The sequence below is a fragment of the Mesoplodon bidens genome (assembly GCF_964165515.1).
Source record: "Mesoplodon bidens genome assembly, chromosome: 5".
Lineage (NCBI taxonomy): Eukaryota > Metazoa > Chordata > Mammalia > Artiodactyla > Ziphiidae > Mesoplodon > Mesoplodon bidens.
The window spans coordinates 67803038-67822541 of NC_138161.1; the positions used below are offsets into that span (position 1 = coordinate 67803038).

Genomic DNA, 19504 nt, shown 5'->3' on the forward strand with positions numbered 1-19504 from the left:
GTTTTCGAATGTTTCTCAAGGATCCTTTGTAGAATCAGAGCTTTTATATAGCAGAGTTATCAGGTTCTAAAATGGAAATAATATTCCCCCAAATAAATATTCCCCAAAACAATTCACAAAACCAGACTTTTTAGAAATTACAACTGACCATTTCCTAACACAGAGCCACTCAGAAAAGATTCTTTCTAAAATAATCCAGATCATCGGACTCCCAATATTGCTAACTGGTACTGATAAATTACAAATGTTTCTCATCTGAAGGAGTGTCTAAAAATTTGTTGAGAGGAATAAACCCTTGAAGAATAGCATCAACCTCTCATCTAACAATCAAAGGAAAAAATTGTGTAATAGTATTGAGGGGTCTCCCTTAAGAGAGAAGTAGGCTCAGTAGTTTCATTTAAAAGTTTCTGAGCCCAAGTATTTTTGTCAATAAACAAGGATAAAAATACTCACTTCACAGGGCTTTTCTGAGGAACTCATGAGACAATGCATACAAAGGTCCTACATGTTCTTTGGTATATAGTATATGTTCAATAAATGTTTATTTTTTTCCCTGTAGTCTTCCTCCAGCTAAATGGTACTGATATGAGAGCATGACATTGAATGATTCCTTGTTAAAATGTAGTTTATTTTGTTCAGTTGGGTTTTACTTTTGTGATTTAATACGTATATTTAAAAGGCTTCGACAACATCTAAGAATTAAGTTCAAATTAGAAGATAACTATGATTCAATGTCTTACAGTAACATTGCAGATGCTGTACAAGCTAAAAACTTCAAAAGTGTTTGAAAAACAGAAGGTAGGAGAAGGAAAACAAACATGTGAAATTGTAGAGGAAGATCCATATGCCATTCAGATGATCTACTGGTGTCCAGAGAGCAGAATATTCTGTGTCTCAGGAGTCTCTGCATATGTCATAATTTATAAATTCAGCAGACATGAAATTACAACAGAAATAGCGGTAAGTCATTTAAAATTTAACTTTCACACTTAGAGTTATTAAAAGAAAACAGTTATCATAGATCTTGACTAGTGCTTGGTATGGTTTTAAGCCACCAAGAGTACAGTATGTGGCCAGTAATCCAATTCATAGAATTTTTAATTGTTCTTGTTACTTAGTATAACATATTAAAAAACAGTTTGGCTTAAAATGACAAAAACAGTTCTCTATCAAAACTTAGTATTATTAAATAGGATAGATTATGCCTATAGGTTTTATATAGATAGTTACTGATTTATTTTATATATAAATGGCAAATTAATGCAAGCTTTGTCCTATATCTTTATTAAAATTTTTTTAAATTTATCTTTTTGCCAACTAATTGCCATAAATGATTATTTCTCAACTACAATAAGATTACTTTGAATGATTTTTTAAATAGCAACATATTTGTAGGGTGGAAATAATTATGGGGCTGCCTTATGTAATCTTAATTTTTAAACTGATGAAATAATTTAATTATTAAAAATAATGATGCTCTCATGGGATAAATTAAATCTAAATTAAGGCACCTATAGATAATGGGTCTTCTCTACCCAGTTCATTTTACCATTTTATCAGAAAATAAAGATTATCTATTAAAGGCCTATGTATAACTGTTTTTACTTCAATGGCTAAAACTAAACATTGCCCTTAAAGTATATATTAGTTAAAACCCAGGCTTTGGAGTCAGATGAGCCTAGCTTTTAATTCTGGCTTTACCAATGAATACCTATGTGATTGTGAATAAGTCACAAGGCCCATTAGTCAGTAGTACAGTCTGGGTAAGTCTCAACTTCATCACTCATATAACTTCCTGTGTAAATAAAATAGAAAAATAGAAAATAATCATAAACTAGAAATTGTAATGCCACTTTCATAGAGTTCTTGTGATGATTATATAAAGTCATTAGTAGAGTGTCTTAGTAAGCACTCAATAATTGGTAATTGTTATTGTCACCAGACGTTTTAAGTTTTAAGATAATTATGACATCATTTTGATAATATTGCTATATTCACTACTCCATAATTACACTTTTTGTAAGCAATTGTTTTCAATCTCAAAAATGCTTATTTTTACATTGAAAAGTGAATGTTTATGTTATAAAATTGATTTTATTTAAGCATTGAATGCAGTCATAAAGTAATTTTAAAACATTTTCAGCTTTAAAAAAAAAGGGTTTGGATCACCTTTTATTCCAGTATAAATTATCATATGTTTTTCATGAAGCAGTTCTGACCAAGGTAATGAAATTATATAAGAGCTAAACTAATGAAACAAAAAAAAATATGGAATTTATTTTGGAAAATTTATACTGAAGTAATTCAAAGTCAAGATTGAATGAAGGTTTTTTAAAGCTCAGAAGCTTTGTACAAATAACAATTTGTGTGTTGTGTGTGTGTTTGTTTTTACACACACACATCCAATTTAGTTTCTTTCATTGGAATAACCATGACCAATTTCTCCTTTTATTTTATCATTTATGGAATTGTAATTTATACTTTATCTTAAGGAATATTTATTATGCAGAAAATTAATCTCCACTGGTAGGTATTTTCTTATAATTCTGAGGAATTAAAAAACATTTTAGGGACTTCCCTGGTGGCACAGTGTTTAAGAATCCGCCTGCCAATGCAGGGGACATGGGTTCAAAGCCTGGTCCAGGAAGATCCCACATGCCGCAGAGCAACTAAGCCCATGTGCCACAGCTACTGAGCCCGTGTGCCACACAACTGCTGAAGCCCGCGTGCCTAGAGCCCGTGCTCTGCAACAAGAGAAGCCACCGCACTGAGAAGCCCGCACACCACAACGAAGAGTAGCCCTTGATCACCACAACTAGAGAAAGCCCATGCACAGCAACAAAGACCCAACACAGCCATAAATAAATAAATAAATGAATGAATAAATAAATTTTTTTTAAAAATTTACATTTTTTTGCGAATGCCATTGAATATTCTATATAATTTATTATTTAATTCAGTTTGGGGTATCTCAACTTTACTATGAATTGAACTAATTAATCTGAAAAAAATAATGAATAATTACTGAAAGAGTACCAGATATTTTAATGTGATTGTTATGAAAATCTAGGTTAAATCAAAACTTGATTTTTCTTTTTTTAAGTCATTAGAGGTACGACTTCAGTATGATATTGAAGATATTATTACCCCGGAACCAGAAACAAGTCCTCCATTTCCTGATCTCTCATCCCAGCTTCCTTCTTCAAGGAGTCTTTCTGGGAGCACTAACACTGTGGCTAGTGAAGGAGTAACGAAGGATAGTATCCCATGCCTCAAGTAAGAGTTGCTACCAAATTTTAAACAAATTTTACATGTTAATTGTATAACTCTTTGAAATTGTACCAAATAAAAATCATCCTTCTCTTTAATTAAGTTGTTGTCAAGTGGTCTACAGTCCACCAAGCGGTACCTTTGTCTTCTTTTTTTTTTTTTTGGAATATCTATGAAGAGGGCACAATATTTCCATTCTTCATTACTAATTAATATATTTCCTTCCCTGACTGACCCTAAAGAAAACATAGCTTTGATAGAATGGGAAAACGTTGGGCAGAGCAGAAACTTGCCACTTGCCTGGTACTTCTCAACTGATAAGCCTTCTTGGAATCAAAAAGAAAACCAAGTTTACTACAAGAATACTATGTCAGAAAAAATACTTTCTCTCATGGTTACTAGGATATTGCATAATATTTCTTTCTCTTTTTTCCACTGATACTATTTTGTAATAAACTACGTTGTCTCAGTATATCTAAACAAAGTTTAGTGTCATGCTCAAATAAAACTTAAAGTTAATCAAGCCTATAGTAATGTTTATCTTGTTTTTATGCTTTCTGGTAATAGGGTACAAAAGAATGCAGTTTCCTTAAGTTACCAGTTACTGCTTCTACATCGTCAAACCAAATGTTTCTAGTATTAGCTGGTTGGAGAATTGAGCCTAAGCAAGGAATTTCTCTGAGCCTCATATGAAACTATCTGAGTCTGCTACTCAAGGAACTGTGGATAACTAGTTTCCTCATTTCTTATAAAAACGCTTATGGAAAATTTAAAGATGAGGTTTCAGGAGAAAAGCTTACCATACAATTAGCAGTTGCTATACTTTTGTAATCATTGCTTCTGCCCTGCACCCCAAATTTTTCTTGTGAAATTAAAAAAGGAATTATAAGTAGGCATTACTGAGAGGAAAATCTATGAAGGGGAAACAGAATCATTAAACTTTAGCAAATGTAAAACTTTCATAATGTTATAATTTTACACATGTAATTTTTCCTTCGTATCACTTTGCTTCACTTAATTGATTTATATTAAAATGAAAGACAGAAAGAGAACAAAAAATTAAACAAAGCTTAAGAAAGCACTGTAGATTGATTTATTAGCTAAGAAGACCCATCACTAAAGTGGGTCCTGCAATGACCTGAGTATTCTTCTATAAAATTTAAAAAATATAAAAGATAGGGATAAAAGAGAAAAACTAGTCAAATCAGCAGAAATCTGGCAGTGGAGATGAAGTAAACAATACCATGTGTTGTAGCATTTAATGCAGACTTTTAAAGTAGTAGTGACAATCTTAAGGATTATCAAGAGAACCAAAGGGATTCAGTATAATCCTAAATGTTTATAAGCTCCAAAGGACCAAGCAGCAGAAGTATATTTTTCTTTAAGTTACAGTATATTACAAGTGGTCCTTGAGTTGCATATAATCTATGCTTTACTAAATTATATGTTGGCATCCATCGCTAAATGACTTTCCTTTGCTGGATTTAGATATCCATATACGTAAGCTAATAAATAAGCCTTTCAACACTGCCAGCTCTTCATTTTTAGCAATATTACCATTCTTATCAATATACACATGTTTGTGCAATTATCTGATTTTCTTTTGACTTTGTATGAGGTCATATAGGCCTCATTAGGAGTATGAGACTTAAACCAAATGTAGATGAGGGAGTTACCTGAAGAATGTCTGGTGGAAGAGTATTCCAGGCAGCAGGAACAGCTAGAGCAAAGGTCTTAAAGTGCCTGGCATATAAGGAGGTCAGTGTAGCTAGAAAAAGAAAGGATGGTGGGGGTGGTAGAGGACAGGGTAGTAGGAGATGAAGTCAGATGGGTAATAGAGGGCAAATTATAGGCCATTGTAAGGACCTTGACTTTTATTCCTAATTAAACAAGGATGATTATAGAGTTTTACATACAGAAGTGATATGATCAGACTTAAATTTTAAACTGGTCACTTTGATCACTATGGTGAGGGTAGATTTGGGATGGAAGGGAAAGGTAAAAGATGGAAGACCAATAAGGAGGCTATTGCACCTACCTAGAGATAATGTGAAGGTCTGGCAGATTTAGCCAAACAGAACCAAACAAAACAGAAGAGGATACACTAATTTGAATTTCAGAGAAACAATGAACATTTTTAGTATCAGTATCCCAAATATTGCATGGGAAATACAGTAAAAACAAACAAATAAACAAAATAAACCCATTATTTATTGTTTATTTGAAATTCAGATTTAAATGGATATCCCATATTTTTATTTGTCAACTGTAACTAGGATGGTAGCAGTACTAAAGTATTATAAAAAGTGGTCAGCTTCTGCATATATTTTGAAGGTAGCACCAATACATTTGATAATTGGTTGGATGTGAGATATGAGATGTAAGGTATAAGAATATTAGTCAAGGATTACTTTAAGGTTTTTTAACTCAATAACTAGAAGGATAAGAGCTGCTATCAGCTGGAATAGAGAAGGCTGCAAGTGGAGCAAATTTATAGAGAAAGCAGGAATTCAGGTTTTGAATATGTTGAACTCTTAAGTCAGGTGGTAGATTAGTGGTCATAGTTTTTATTGTTATGCATTATAACTTACATATATGTAACAAATATTATGTAAGAAAAATAAATAATAAAAATAATTAAAAATACTACTATGACAAGAGAAAAAGGAACTGATGAAAGCCAGGTGAAGTTGTGGATCTGACTGAAAAGCTACTTAAAGGAAAGGCTAAGAAATCACAAGTGTCTTGGTTTATTTTGAGAAAGCTAGAGAAGATACTGCCTACCTGCATAATGTCCTCAATGCCTGTTGTTGTATATTTCTATAGGAAGATTTGTTATAAATTCTGAAAATAAGCATGAACATATGTATTTGAACTGTATATGATGCAATTACTTTTTCTCTGTTTTCTAGTGTTAAGACACGACCAGTGCGGATGCCTCCAGGGTATCAAGCGGAACTTGTTATTCAGTTGGTCTGGGTGGATGGTGAACCTCCACAACAGATTACTAGCCTTGCTGTAAGCTCAGCATATGGAATGTAAGTAGCTAAACAGTCTTCTAATTTGTATTATTTATCTGATATGTTTGATATATTTAAATGTTTCTTTTAAAATACTTAAATGAAATCCTAAAAATGGAAAGAAGCTCTTACCTGGATTTTTATTAGATTGAAAATGGTACTAAGAAAAATAATAATTTAAATATAAACTGTGATTCTGTGTTCTTTCTTGATGTCAAACTTTAATAGTATCCCCACTTTTAATGAGGTTGTTAGGATAATACACCCATACATGTTTGTTTGCTTTGTCTTTTCTATCCTTTCCCTCCTTGTGTTTCATTTTGGATACTTTCTTCTGACTTGCCTTTAAAAGTTCACTAATTCTTCAATGCTGTCTAATCTAATGGTAGATTGACTCATGGAGTTCAATTTCAGTTATCTTTTAGTTCTAGACCTTCCATTTGGCTCTTTTTAAAGCTTTCTGTTATCTTCTTAGTTACTTTAAATATGTGTTTGATAACTCCATAACTGGTTTCTAGCTTAGCATTTGTCTTGGTTTTTGGTCACATTATATTGACTTCATGTAACCTACGTTTGTTTTTTGATTTTGTTTCCATTTTGTTTTTTTTAATTCAACATTATATGAACATTATATACTCCCATATATATATGAACATTATAGAGATAATTTGAGGTTCTAAATGATGTTATCATTCTCCAAAAAGTATTTTTCATTTCCTCTGACAGGCTAAACTAAGAGTCAGTAGAAAGTGCAGAACAACATAATCCAGTCAGACATCCTATCTTTGAAAGCTGGATTGTATTCCCTTTAAAAGCTAATTTAGTTCTAATTAATCCTTATTCCTAGGTTGTTGCCCTGCATAGAAGTTGTACCAAATTCTACTCCCACCGGCAATGTTTGAGAATACCTGATTCCCTACAACCTTTCTAACAATAGTATATAACCAAACTTTTAATCCCTGTCATTTTAAGTAAAAGGAAGTATATTATTATAATATTAACACTTTCCTTGTATCTTAAGTGAAATTGGACATCTTTTTCTCTACTGTGACATTTCCGTTTCTATTCTTTGTCCACTTTTTGGCAGAGTTGTTGTCTTTGTCATTTAGATTTGTGAAAAATGTTTACACAGTAAGTAAGTTAGCTTTCTCTATGATGTAACCTACAGATATTTTCCTTTCTTCTGTTTCTTTTATGACTTTGTTTAGGATGGTTTTTTCCATGCAAAAATTTTAAATTTTTTTTTTTTTTTTTTTTTTTTTTTTTTTTTTTTTGCCGTACGCGGGCCTCTCACTGCTGTGGCCTCTCCCGCTGCGGAGCACAGGCTCCGGACACGCAGGCTCAGCGGCCATGGCTCACGGGCCCAGCCGCTCCGCGGCATGTGGGATATTCCCAGACCGGGGCATGAACCCGTGTCCCCTGCGTCGTCAGGCGGACTCTCAACCACTGCGCCACCAGAGAAGCCCTTAAAATTTTTAATTTAATTTTTAAATTCTATTTTTTTCTTTTATGGCTCTGGATTTTGTGTCATACTTGGAAAAGCCTTTTTCACTTCAAAATAATGAAGAATATTGTCTTATATCATTGTTTCTTTAATTATATTTAAGTCTTTATCTGGAGTTTATTTAGGTGTGAGGTATGAAATAGGGATTAAACTTTATTTCTTACCTGATGACTAAGAGTTATGCCAATACCACTTCCTGGATATTTCATCTTTCCCCTCTAAATTTGGAATCATCTTTTATCAAATAATACATTAAAAAATATATATTTGGCTCTATTTCTATACTTCCCAGTCTGCCCTTAAGCTAAGTCTCATGAGCTCCAAGAGAACTCCTTGAAGCCAGCTGAAAGGGTGAATACCTGAAAAAAAACTGTGTTCCTAGATTTGGGGTGGGGGGTAGAAGATGTATGTGAATATGATATTGGGGACTTGCTTCTTGGCTGAAAAATTCTTTGGTAGGAAAGCTGGCAGGAACAGTCCATGGATGAGGGGAGGAAAGGAAGGGAGTGTGGGACAGCTGATAATCCCATTGTTTGATATGGCAAGAATATATGCTTATCTTTTAACCCGGGTAGTTACTATGGAAGTTGGCTGAGCTCAAGCCATTTTCAGGGTTCCCTACTTAGAGACTGACCTACAAAGACAAGGTAATGCCAAAATTAAGAGCTATGAAGGTGTATTGCCAGGTTCAGGAGTTGAAGGTTGTTGGAATAAGTAAGTCAGTTAGAGAGCATGTTTCCCTTATAAAGTTACTGTCGGGGTGACAGTCATTACAAAGCCTCTGAAGAACCTACACTTGTATGAGAAAGCTTGGACGCCTGCCTCATAGATACCCTCAACTGCCAAAAACTCCAGTTCAATTGGCTATCCATGTAAATTCCACCAAAGTTTTAGGAAATAAGTAACAACAGTACTTATTTTCTTTCTGAGAACTTATTCCTCTTTCTGAGAATTGTGGAAAAAAAACTCATATTCCTCTCATTTTATGAGGCCAACATAACCTGATGTCAAAAGTTGAAAAGGGATTGGATCAAGATGGCAGAGTAGGAGGATGTGGAACTCACCTCCCCCCACAAACAACTCAAAAATTCACCTACATGTGGAACAAGTCTCATGGAACTGGAAACTGTCAGAAGAATTCCTATACAACTAAAGCTGCAAGAAAGATTTCCATGTAACTGGGTAGGATGGAAAAAAGTCATAGGGTTGGGACTTCCACCCTGAGTAGGGATCTGAAAAGATGAGAAGGTCTGCACCCGTGGACCCTTACCCTGGGGAGTGAGTAGGTCAAGCCACAGACTGGAAGTCACAGTCCTGGGGCCCTGCACAGAGGAGACAAGCCCCTTTGGCTGTAGATACAACTGCCTGCCAAAACTGAATCAAGAAGAAACAGATAATCTGAACAGACTGATCACTAGAAGTGAAGTAGAATCTGTAATTTAAAAAAACAAAAACAAACAAACAAAACAACCTCCCTGCAGCAGAAGTCAAGGACTGGATGGCTTCAGTGGGGAATTCTTACAAAATTACAAAGAACTTACACCTATCCTTCTCAAACTATTCCAGAAAATTGAAGAAGAGGGAACACTCCCAAATTCATTCTATGAAGCCACCATCACCCTGACACCAAAACCAGACAAATACACTACAAGACAAGAAGATTATAGGCCAATATCGCTGATGAATATAGATGCAAAAATCCTTGACAAAATATTAGCAAACCAAATCCAACAATACGTAAAAAGGATCATACAACATGATCGAGTTGAATTCATTCCAGAGTCACAAGGATGGATGGTTCAACATACACAACTCAGTCAATATGATACACCACATTAACAAAAGGAAAGACAAAAACCATGTGATCATCTTAGTAGGCAAAAAGCATTTGACAAAATTCAATATCCATTTATGATAAAAAACTCTCATCAAAGTGGGTATAGAGGGAACATATCTCAACATCATAAAGGCCATTTATGACAAACCCACAACTCACATAATACTCAATGGTTAAAAGCTAAAAATTTTCCTATTAAATTCAGGAAGAAGACAAGGATACCCACTCTCACCACTTCTATTCAACATAGTATTGGAAGTACTAGCCACAGCAATCAGGCAAGAAAAAGAAATAAAAGTTATCCAAGTTGGAAGGGAAGAGGTAAAACTGTCACTATTTACAGGTGACATGATACTCTGTATAGAGAACCCTAAAGTCTCCACCCCAAAACTATTAGAACTAATAAATGTATTCAGCAAGATCACAGGATACAAGATTAATATACAGAAATTTGCTGCATTTCTATACACTAATAATGAAATGTCAGAAAGAGAAATTTTTAAAAATCCCATGTAAAATTGCATTCAAAGGGAAAAAAAAAACCTAGGAATAAACTTAACTGAAGAGGTGAAATACCTGTGTGCTGAAAGTATAAAACGTTGATGTAGGAAATTGAAGACTATTCAAAGAAACAGAAAGATATCCATGCTCTTGGATTGGAGGAATTAATATTGTTAAAATGGCCATACTACCCAAAGCAATCTACGGATTTATATGGAACCAGAAAAGACCCATAATTGCCAAAGCAATCCTGGGGGAAAAAAACAAGGCATACCCTTCCAGATTCTATACTATACTACAAATTGACTGTGATCAAAACAGTGTGGTAGGGCTTCCCTGGTGGTGCAGTGGTTGAGAGTCCGCCTGCCGATGCAGGGGATGCAGGTTCGTGCCCGGGTCCGGGAAGATCCCACATGCCGCGGAGCAGCTGGGCCCATGAGCCATGGCCACTGAGCCTGCGCGTCCGGAGCCTGTGCTCCACAACGGGAGAGGCCACAACAGTGAGAGGCCTGCATACCGCAAAAAAAAACAGAAAACAAAAAACAAAAAAACAGTGTCGTATTAGCACAAAAATAGACATATAGAACAATGGAACAGAATAGAGAGCCCAGAAATAAACCTACACACCTATGGTCAATTAATCTATGACAAGGAGGCAGGAATATACAATAGAGAAAAGACCATTTCTTCAACAAGTGGTGTTGGGAAAGCTGGACAACTGAATATAAAACAATGAAATTAGAACATTCCCTCATACCATATACAAAAATAAACTTAAAATAGTTTAAAAACCTGAATGTAAGACATGACACCAAAACTCCTAGAAGAGAACATAGGCAAAACATTTTTTGACATAAAGTGTAGCAATATTTTCTTTGATTAGTCTCCCAAGGCAAAAGAAATCAAAGAAAATGTAAAATCTTTTGCACAGCAAAGGAAACCATCAATAAAATGAAAAGGCAACCTATGGAATAGGAGAAAATATTTGCAAACTGTGCCTCCAACAAGGGGTTAATATCCAAAATATACAAACAGCTCATACAACTCAGTATCAAACACACACACACACACACACACACACACACACACACAAAGAATCCAATTTAAAAAATGGGCAGAAGACCTAAATAAACATTTTTCTAAAGAAGACATACAGATAGCTAACAGGCATATGAAAAGATGCTCATCATCGTTGATTATTAGAGAAATGCAAATCAAAACCACAATGAGTTATCACCTCACACTAGTCAGAATGGTTATCATCAAAAGGTCTACAAATAGTAAATGTTGGAGAGGATGTGGAGATGACAATTTTTCACAAATTGATCTACAGATTTACCAGAATACCAATATAAATTTCAGCTGATATTTTCCCTTCTATAATGTACAGAGAAATGCAAAGGGCCACAACTAGCTGAGACAGTATTTAAGAAAAACAGAATTAGAATGCCACTCTACTTGAAAACAAGACTTACTAAATAAAGCTGTATTAGTCATGACAGTGTTCTTATTGGTGCAGGATAGACAAATAGGCCAATGAACAGAATAAAGAGCTCAGAAACAGATCCAAGCATATTTGGCCAAATTGGTTCTGCAGAGCAGTGGAGGAAATGGCAGGTTCCCTGCCACCCAATAAGTAGTACAAAGTCAATTGAATAATTATATAGAAAAAATGAAATTTGACTCTTCCACTGTACACAAAGATTCTAGAAAGTGTAATAGAGTTTCTTCATAATACTTGGGTTAAGGAATTATTTCTTAAACAGTACTCAAAAAGTATAAACCGTAGAGGAAAATATTAAGAATTTCTTGGAGAAAAATGGCACAATTAAGGGAGTGAAATGACAGGACAAGGAAGAGATATTTGGATTAATTTTATCTGACAGTGAACTCCTATCCAGAGTGTAAACAGAATCATCAATAAGAAAAATATAACTCGATAGCAAAAAATGCAGAAGAAATTTGAACAAACATGTCATAAAAGAGAGTATCTAAATGACAAATATATTTTCATATTTATATGAAAAGGTACACCATTACCACTGGTACTGTTGGTAGTGTTTGCAACAATATTGGGTATCAAGAACTCTCAAACGCTGCTGCTAAGAGGGTAAATTGGTGAATCTACTTTATAAAGTTGTTAACTTTATTTACTTCATTTTAGCATACCTATGTGTGCATGCCCTACAACCCAGAAGTTTCAGTTCTAGGTATATACCCAATGAAATGCAAGCACGTATGCACCAAATGACAGTAGCATTATTTGCAATGGCAGTATTATCTTTATAATAGTCCCAAACTACAAACAAATGACCATCAGTGTAGACTGAATAAATAAATTGTATTATATTAATCCAATTGAATTCTACAGCAATGAATATGAATTAAATTCATTTATGTGCAACAATATTTTAGAAAAAAGTGAAACATTTATCAACAGCAAGCAAAACTGATTTTTGGTGTAGGAAGTCAGATTTGGGGAGATGAGAGAGAAGCAAAAATCAGGAGATGCACAACACAGCTGCTGGTAACATTCTATTTCTTGATGTAGTGGTAATTATTTAAGGTTGTTCACTTTGTGGTAATTCATTGAAGTGTACAATTTCATTTATGTGTCTTATACTTGAATTAAAGAGTAAAATATGAATTTTTTTCAAAAAATTGAGTAATTTTATTTCCAGAAATTTATCCCATAAATATACTCAATATTTAAATACAAAGTAATTTATAAAGGATATTCATTATTGTGCTGTTAATAGCAAAAGACTAGAAGCAACCTTGTTGCCTGTAAGAAAATTCTAGGTAAATAAATTAGAGTACACACAAATATTTTGAAGCCATTTAAAAAACTAGCTTCTGGGGGCTTCCCTGGTGGCGCAGTGGTTGAGAGTATGCCTGCCGATGAGGGGGACGCGGGTTCGTGCCGCGGTCTGGGAGGATCCCACATGCCATGGGGCGGCTGGGCCCATGAGCCATGGCCGCTGAGCCTGCGCATCCGGAGCCTGTGCTCCGCCACGGGAGAGGCCACAACAGTGAGAGGCCCGTGTACCGCAAAACAAACAAACAAACAAAAAAGTCAAAAAACTAGCCTCCTATGAATTTATATAAATAAATACCAAAATATACAGTAAACTTTATAAAATCAAGATTCATGGTATTATTTGTACCAAGCAAAATTTGTTTATCTGTAATATGCTATAAACATCCAGAATACATTTCTATATGCTATAAACTTCCAGAATACATTAAAAATTTCTGTAAATTGGTATGAAAAATAACCCAAACAAAAGTAAGTGAAGTATGTAAACAAAAGAAATACAAATGGCTAACAAACCTGAAAAGATTCTCAGCTTCACTAACAACAAGGAAAAAGAAAAATGAAATGACAAAATAGTGATTTTTGCTTATTATATGAGCAAATTTTTAAAGGTTACTAGTATTTTCTGTTAACAGTGTCAGAAAGTGGATCCTCACATATACATACATTTTATTTTTTAAATAAAACTAAGCATGTCTTTCACTCTAAAAATCTAATCTTACTGAAATTTTTCTTTACGTCTTTATTGGAGTATAATTGCTTTACAATGGTGTGCTAGTTACTGCTTTATAACAAAGTGAATCAGTTATACATATATTCCCATATCTTTTCCCTCTTGCGGCTCTCTCCCTCCCACCCTCCCTATCCCACCCCTCTAGGTGGTCACAAAGCACCGAGCTGATCTCCCTGTGCTATGCGGCTGCTTCCCACTAGCTATCTATTTTACGTTTGGTAGTGTATATATGTCCATGCCACTCTCTCGCTTTGTCACAGCTTACCCTTCCCCCTCCCCATATCCTCAAGTCCATTCTCTAGTAGGTCTGTGTCTTTATTTCTGTCTTACCCCTAGGTTCTTCATGACATTTTTTTTGGCGTAAATTCCATATATATGTGTTAGCGTACGGTATTTGTCTTTCTCTTTCTGACTTCACTCTGTATGACAACTCTAGGTCCATCCACCTCATTACAAATAGCTCAGTTTCGTTTGTTTTTATGGCTGAGTAATATTCCATTGTATATATGTGCCACATCTTCTTTATCCATTCATCCGATGATGGACATTTAGGTTGTTTCCATCTCCTGGCTATTGTAAATAGAGCTGCAATGAACATTTTGGTACACGACTCTTCTTGAATTATGGTTTTCTCAGGGCATATGCCGAGTAGTGGGATTGCTGGGTCATATGGTATTTCTATTTGTACTTTTTTAAGGAACCTCCATACTGTTCTCCATAGTGGCTGTACCAATTCACATTCCCACCAGCAGTGCAAGAGTGTTTCCTTTTCTCCACACCATCTCCAGCATTTATTGTTTCTAGATTTCTTGATGATGGCCATTCTGACTGGTGTGAGATGATATCTCATTGTAGTTTTGATTTGCATTTCTCTAATGATTAATGATGTTGAGCATTCTTTCATGTGTTTGTTGGCAGTCTGTATATCTTCTTTGGAGAAATGCCTATTTAAGTCTTCTGCCCATTTTTGGATTGGGTTGTTTGCTTTTTTGCTATTGAGCTGCATGAGCTGTTTATAAATTTTGGAGATTAATCCTTTGTCAGTTGCTTCATTTGCAAATATTTTCTCCCATTCTGAGGGTTGTCTTTTGGTCTTGTTTATGGTTTCCTTTGCTGTGCAAAAGCTTTGAAGTTTCATTAGGTCCCATTTGTTTATCTTTGTTTTTATTTCCATTTCTCTAGGAGGTGGGTCCAAAAGGATCTTGCTGTGATTTATGTCATAGAGTGTTCTACCTATGTTTTCCTCTAAGAGTTTGATAGTTTCTGGCCTTACATTTAAGTCTTTAATCCATTTTGAGCTTATTTTTGTGTATGGTGTTAGGGAGTGATCTAATCTCATACTTTTACACGTACTTGTTCAGTTTTCCCAGCACCACTTATTGAAGAGGCTGTCCTTTCTCCACTGTACATTCCTGCCTCCTTTATCAAAGATAAGGTGACCATATGTGTGTGGGTTTATCTCTTGGCTTTCTATACTGTCCCATTGATCTATATTTCTGTTTTTGTGCCAGTACCACACTGTATTGATTACTGTAGCTTTGTAGTATAGTCTGAAGTCAGGGAGCCGGATTCCTCCAGCTCAGTTTTTCGCTCTCAAAGATTGCTTTGGCAATTCGGGATCTTTGGTGTTTCCATACAAATAGCAAAATTTTTTGTTCTAGTTCTCTGAAAAATGCCAGTGGTAGTTTGATAGGGATTGCATTGAATCTGTAGATTGCTTTGGGTAGTAGAGTCATTTTCACAATGTTGATTCTTCCAATCCAAGAACATGGTATATCTCTCCATCTATTTGTATCATCTTTAATTTCTTTCATCAGTGTCTTATAATTTTCTGCATACAGGTCTTCTGTCTCCTTAGGTAGGTTTATTCCTAGATATTTTATTCTTTTTCTTGCAGTGGTAAATGGGAGTGTTTTCTTGATTTCACTTTCATATTTTTCATCATTAGTGTATAGGAATGCCAGAGACTTCTGTGCATTAATTTTGTATCCTGCTACTTTACCAAATACATTGATTAGCTCTAGTGGTTTTTCAGTAGCATCTTTAGGAATATCTATGTATACTATCATGTCATCTGCAAACAGTGACAGCTTTACTTCTTTTCTGATTTGGATTCCTTTTATTTCCTTTTCTTCTCTGATTGCTGTGGCTAAAACTTCCAAAACTATGTTGAATAAGAGTGGTGAGAGTGGGCAACCTTGTCTTGTTCCTGATCTTAGTGGAAATGGTTTCAGTTTTTCACCATTGAGGACGATGTTGGCTGTGGGTTTGTCATATATGGCCTTTATTATGTTGAGGAAAGTTCCCTCTATGCCTACTTTCTGCAGGGTTTTTATCATAAATGGGTGTTGAATTTTGTCGAAAGCTTTCTCTGCATCTATTGAGATGATCATACCGTTTTTCTCCTTCAACTTGTTAATATGGTGTATCATGTTGATTGATTTGCGTATATGGAAGAATCCTTGCATTCCTGGAATAAACCCCACTTGATCATGGTGTATGATCCTTTTCATGTGCTGTTGGATTCTGTTTGCTAGTATTTTGTTGAGGATTTTTGCATCTATGTTCATCAGTGATATTGGCCTGTAGTTTTCTTTCTTTGTGACATCCTTGTCTAGTTTTGGTATCAGGGTGATGGTGGCCTCATAAAATGAGTTTGGGAGTGTTCCTCCCTCTGCTATATTTTGGAAGAGTTTGAGAAGGATGGGTGTTAGCTCTTCTCTAAATGTTTGATAGAATTCGCCTGTGAAGCCATCTGGTCCTGGGCTTTTGTTTGTTTGAAGGTTTTTAATCACAGTTTCAATTTCAGTGCTTGTGATTGGTCTATTCATATTTTCTATTTCTTTCTGATTCAGTCTCGGCAGGTTGTTCATTTCTAAGAATTTGTCCATTTCTTCCAGGTTGTCCATTTTATTGGCATAGACTTGCTTGTAGTAATCTCTCATGATCTTTTGTATTTCTGCAGTGTCAGTTGTTACTTTTCCTTTTTCATTTCTAATTCTATTGATTTGAGTCTTCTCCCTATTTTTCTTGATGAGTCTGGCTAATGGTTTATCAATTTTGTTTATCTTCTCAAAGAACCAGCTTTTAGTTTTACTGATCTTTGCTGTGGTTTCCTTCATTTCTTTTTCATTTATTTCTGATCTGATTTTTATGATTTCTTTCCTTCTGCTAACTTTGGGGTTTTTTTGTTCTTCTTTCTCTAATTGCTTTAGGTGCAACGTAAGGTTGTTTATTCAATATGTTTCCTGTTTCTTAAGGTAGGATTGTATTGCTGTAAACTTCCCTCTTAGAACTGCTTTTGCTGCATCCCATAGGTTTTGGGTCGTCGTGTCTCCATTGTCTTTTGTTTCTAGGTATTTTTTGATTTCCTGTTTGATTTCTTCAGTGATCACTTCATTATTAAGTATTGTATTGTGTAGCCTCCAGGTGTTTGTATTTTTTACAAATGTTTTCCTGTAATTGATATCTAGTCTCATAGTGTCTTGGTCGGAAAAGATACTTGATACAATTTTAATTTTCTTAAATTTACCAAGGCTTGATTTGTGACCCAAGATATGATCTATCCTGGAGAATGTTCCATGAGCACTTGAGAAAAATGTGTATTCTGTTGTTTTTGGATGGAATGTCCTATAAATATCAACTAAGTCCATCTTGTTTAATGTGTCATTTAAAGCTTGTGTTTCCTTATTTATTTTCATTTTGGATGATTTGTTCATTGGTGAAAGTGGGGTGTTAAAGTCCCCTACTATGAATATGTTACTGTCGATTTCCCCCTTTATGGCTGTTAGTATTTGCCTTATGTATTGAGGTGCTCCTATGTTGGGTGCATAAATATTTACAATTGTTATATATTCTTCTTGGATCAATCCCTTGATCATTACCTAGTGTCCTTCTTTGTCTCTTCTAATAATCTTTATTTTAAAATCTATTTTGTCTGATATGAGAATTGCTACTCCAGTTTTCTTTTGGTTTCCATTTGCATGGAATATCTTTTTCCATCCCCTAACTTTCAGTCTGTATGTGTCTCTAGGTCTGAAGTGGGTCTCTTGTAGACAGCATATATATGGGTCTTGTTTTTGTATCCATTCAGCTAATCTGTGTCTTTTGGTGGGAGCATTTAATCCATTTACATTTAAGGTAATTATCTATATGTATGTTCCTATTACCATTTTCTTAATTGTTTTGGGTTTGTTATTGTAGGTCTTTTCCTTCTCTTGTGTTTCTTGCCTAGAGAAGGTCCTTTAGCCTTTGTTATAAAGCTGGTTTGGTAGTGCTGAACTCTCTCAGCTTTTGCTTTTCTGTAAAGGTTTTAATTTCTCCATCAAATCTGAATGATATCCTTTCTGGGTAGAGTAACCTTGGCTGTAGGTTTTTCTCCTTCATCACTTTAAATATGTCCTGCCAGTCCCTCCTGGATTGCATAGTTTCTGCTGAAAGATCAGCTGTTAACCTTATGGGGATTCCCTTGTGTGTTATTTGTGGTTTTTCCCTTGCTGCTTTTAATATGTTTTCTTTGTATTTAATTTTTGACAGTTTGATTAATATGTGTCTTGGCGTATTTCTCCTTGGATTTATCCTGTATGGGACTCTCTGTGCTTCCTGAACTTGATTAACTATTTCCTTTCCCATATTAGGGAGGTTTTCAACTATAATCTCTTCAAGTATTTTCTCAGTCCCTTTCTTTTTCTCTTCTTCTTCTGGAACCCCTATAATTCGAATGTTGGTGTGTTTAATGTTGTCCCAGAGGTCTCTGAGACTGTCCTCAGTTCTTTTCATTCTTTTTTCTTTCTTCTGCTCTGCAGTAGTTATTTCCACTATTTTATCTTCCACGTCACTTATCCATTCTTCTGCCTCAGTTATTCTGCTATTGATCCCTTCTAGAGTATTTTTAATTTCATTTATTATGTTGTTCATCGTTGCTTGTTTCATCTTTAGTTCTTCTAGGTCCTTGTTAAATGTTTCTTGCATTTTGCTATTCTATTTCCAAGATTTTGGATCATCTTTACTATCATTATTCTGAATTCTTTTTCAGGTAGACTGTCTCTTTCCTCTTCATTTGTTAGGTCTGGTGGGTTTTTATCTTGCTCCTTCATCTGCTGTGTGTTATTCTGTCTTCTCCTTTTGCTTATCTTACTGTGTTTGGGGTCTCCTTTTTGCAGGCTGCAGGTTCATAGTTCCTGTTGTTTTTGGTGTCTGTCCCTAGTGGCTAAAGTTGGTTCAGTGGGTTGTGTAGGCTTCCTGGTGGAGGGGAGTAGTGCCTGTGTTCTGGTGGATGAGGCTGGATCTTGTCTTTTTGGTGGGCAGTTCCACATCTGGTGGTGTGTTTTGGGGTGTCTGTGGACTTTTGATTTTAAGCAGCCTCTCTGCTCATGGGTGGGGTTGTGTTCCTGTCTTGCTAGTTGTTTGGCATAGTGTGTCCAGCACTGTAGCTTGCTGGTCGTTGAGTCTAGCTGGGTGTTGGTGTTGAGATGGAGATCTCTGGGAGATTTTCGCCATTTTATATTATGTGTAGCTGGGAGGTCTCTTGTGGACCAGTGTCCTGAAGTTGGCTCTCCCACCTCAAAGGCACAGCACTGACTCCTGGCTGCAGCACCAATAGCCTTTCATCCACACGGCTCAGAATAAAAGGGAGAGAAAGAAGAAAGAAAGAAAGAGAGTGAGAGAGAGAGAGAGAGAGGGAGGAGGGAGGGAGGATGGAAAGAGGAAAGAGAATAAAATAAAATAAAGTAAGATAGGGGCTTCCCCGGTGGTGCAGTGGTTGAGAGTCCGCCTGCCAGTGCAGGGGCACAGGTTTGTGCCCGGGTCTGGAAAGATCCCA

General features: G+C 35.4%; 1 protein-coding gene across 6 annotated transcripts in view; it reads left to right on the forward strand.

Annotated features, from left to right (window-relative positions):
- STXBP5L (syntaxin binding protein 5L) overlaps positions 1–19504 on the forward strand; it is a 380840-nt gene that overhangs the window by 238983 nt on the left and 122353 nt on the right. For all 6 annotated transcript variants that reach the window (XM_081235109.1, XM_081235110.1, XM_081235106.1 and 3 more), the window contains exons 16-18: positions 743–960; positions 3104–3276; positions 6183–6308. In XM_081235109.1, coding sequence (XP_081091235.1) covers positions 743–960; positions 3104–3276; positions 6183–6308 — 517 coding nt within the window. The remainder of the gene's footprint in view (positions 1–742; positions 961–3103; positions 3277–6182; positions 6309–19504) is intronic.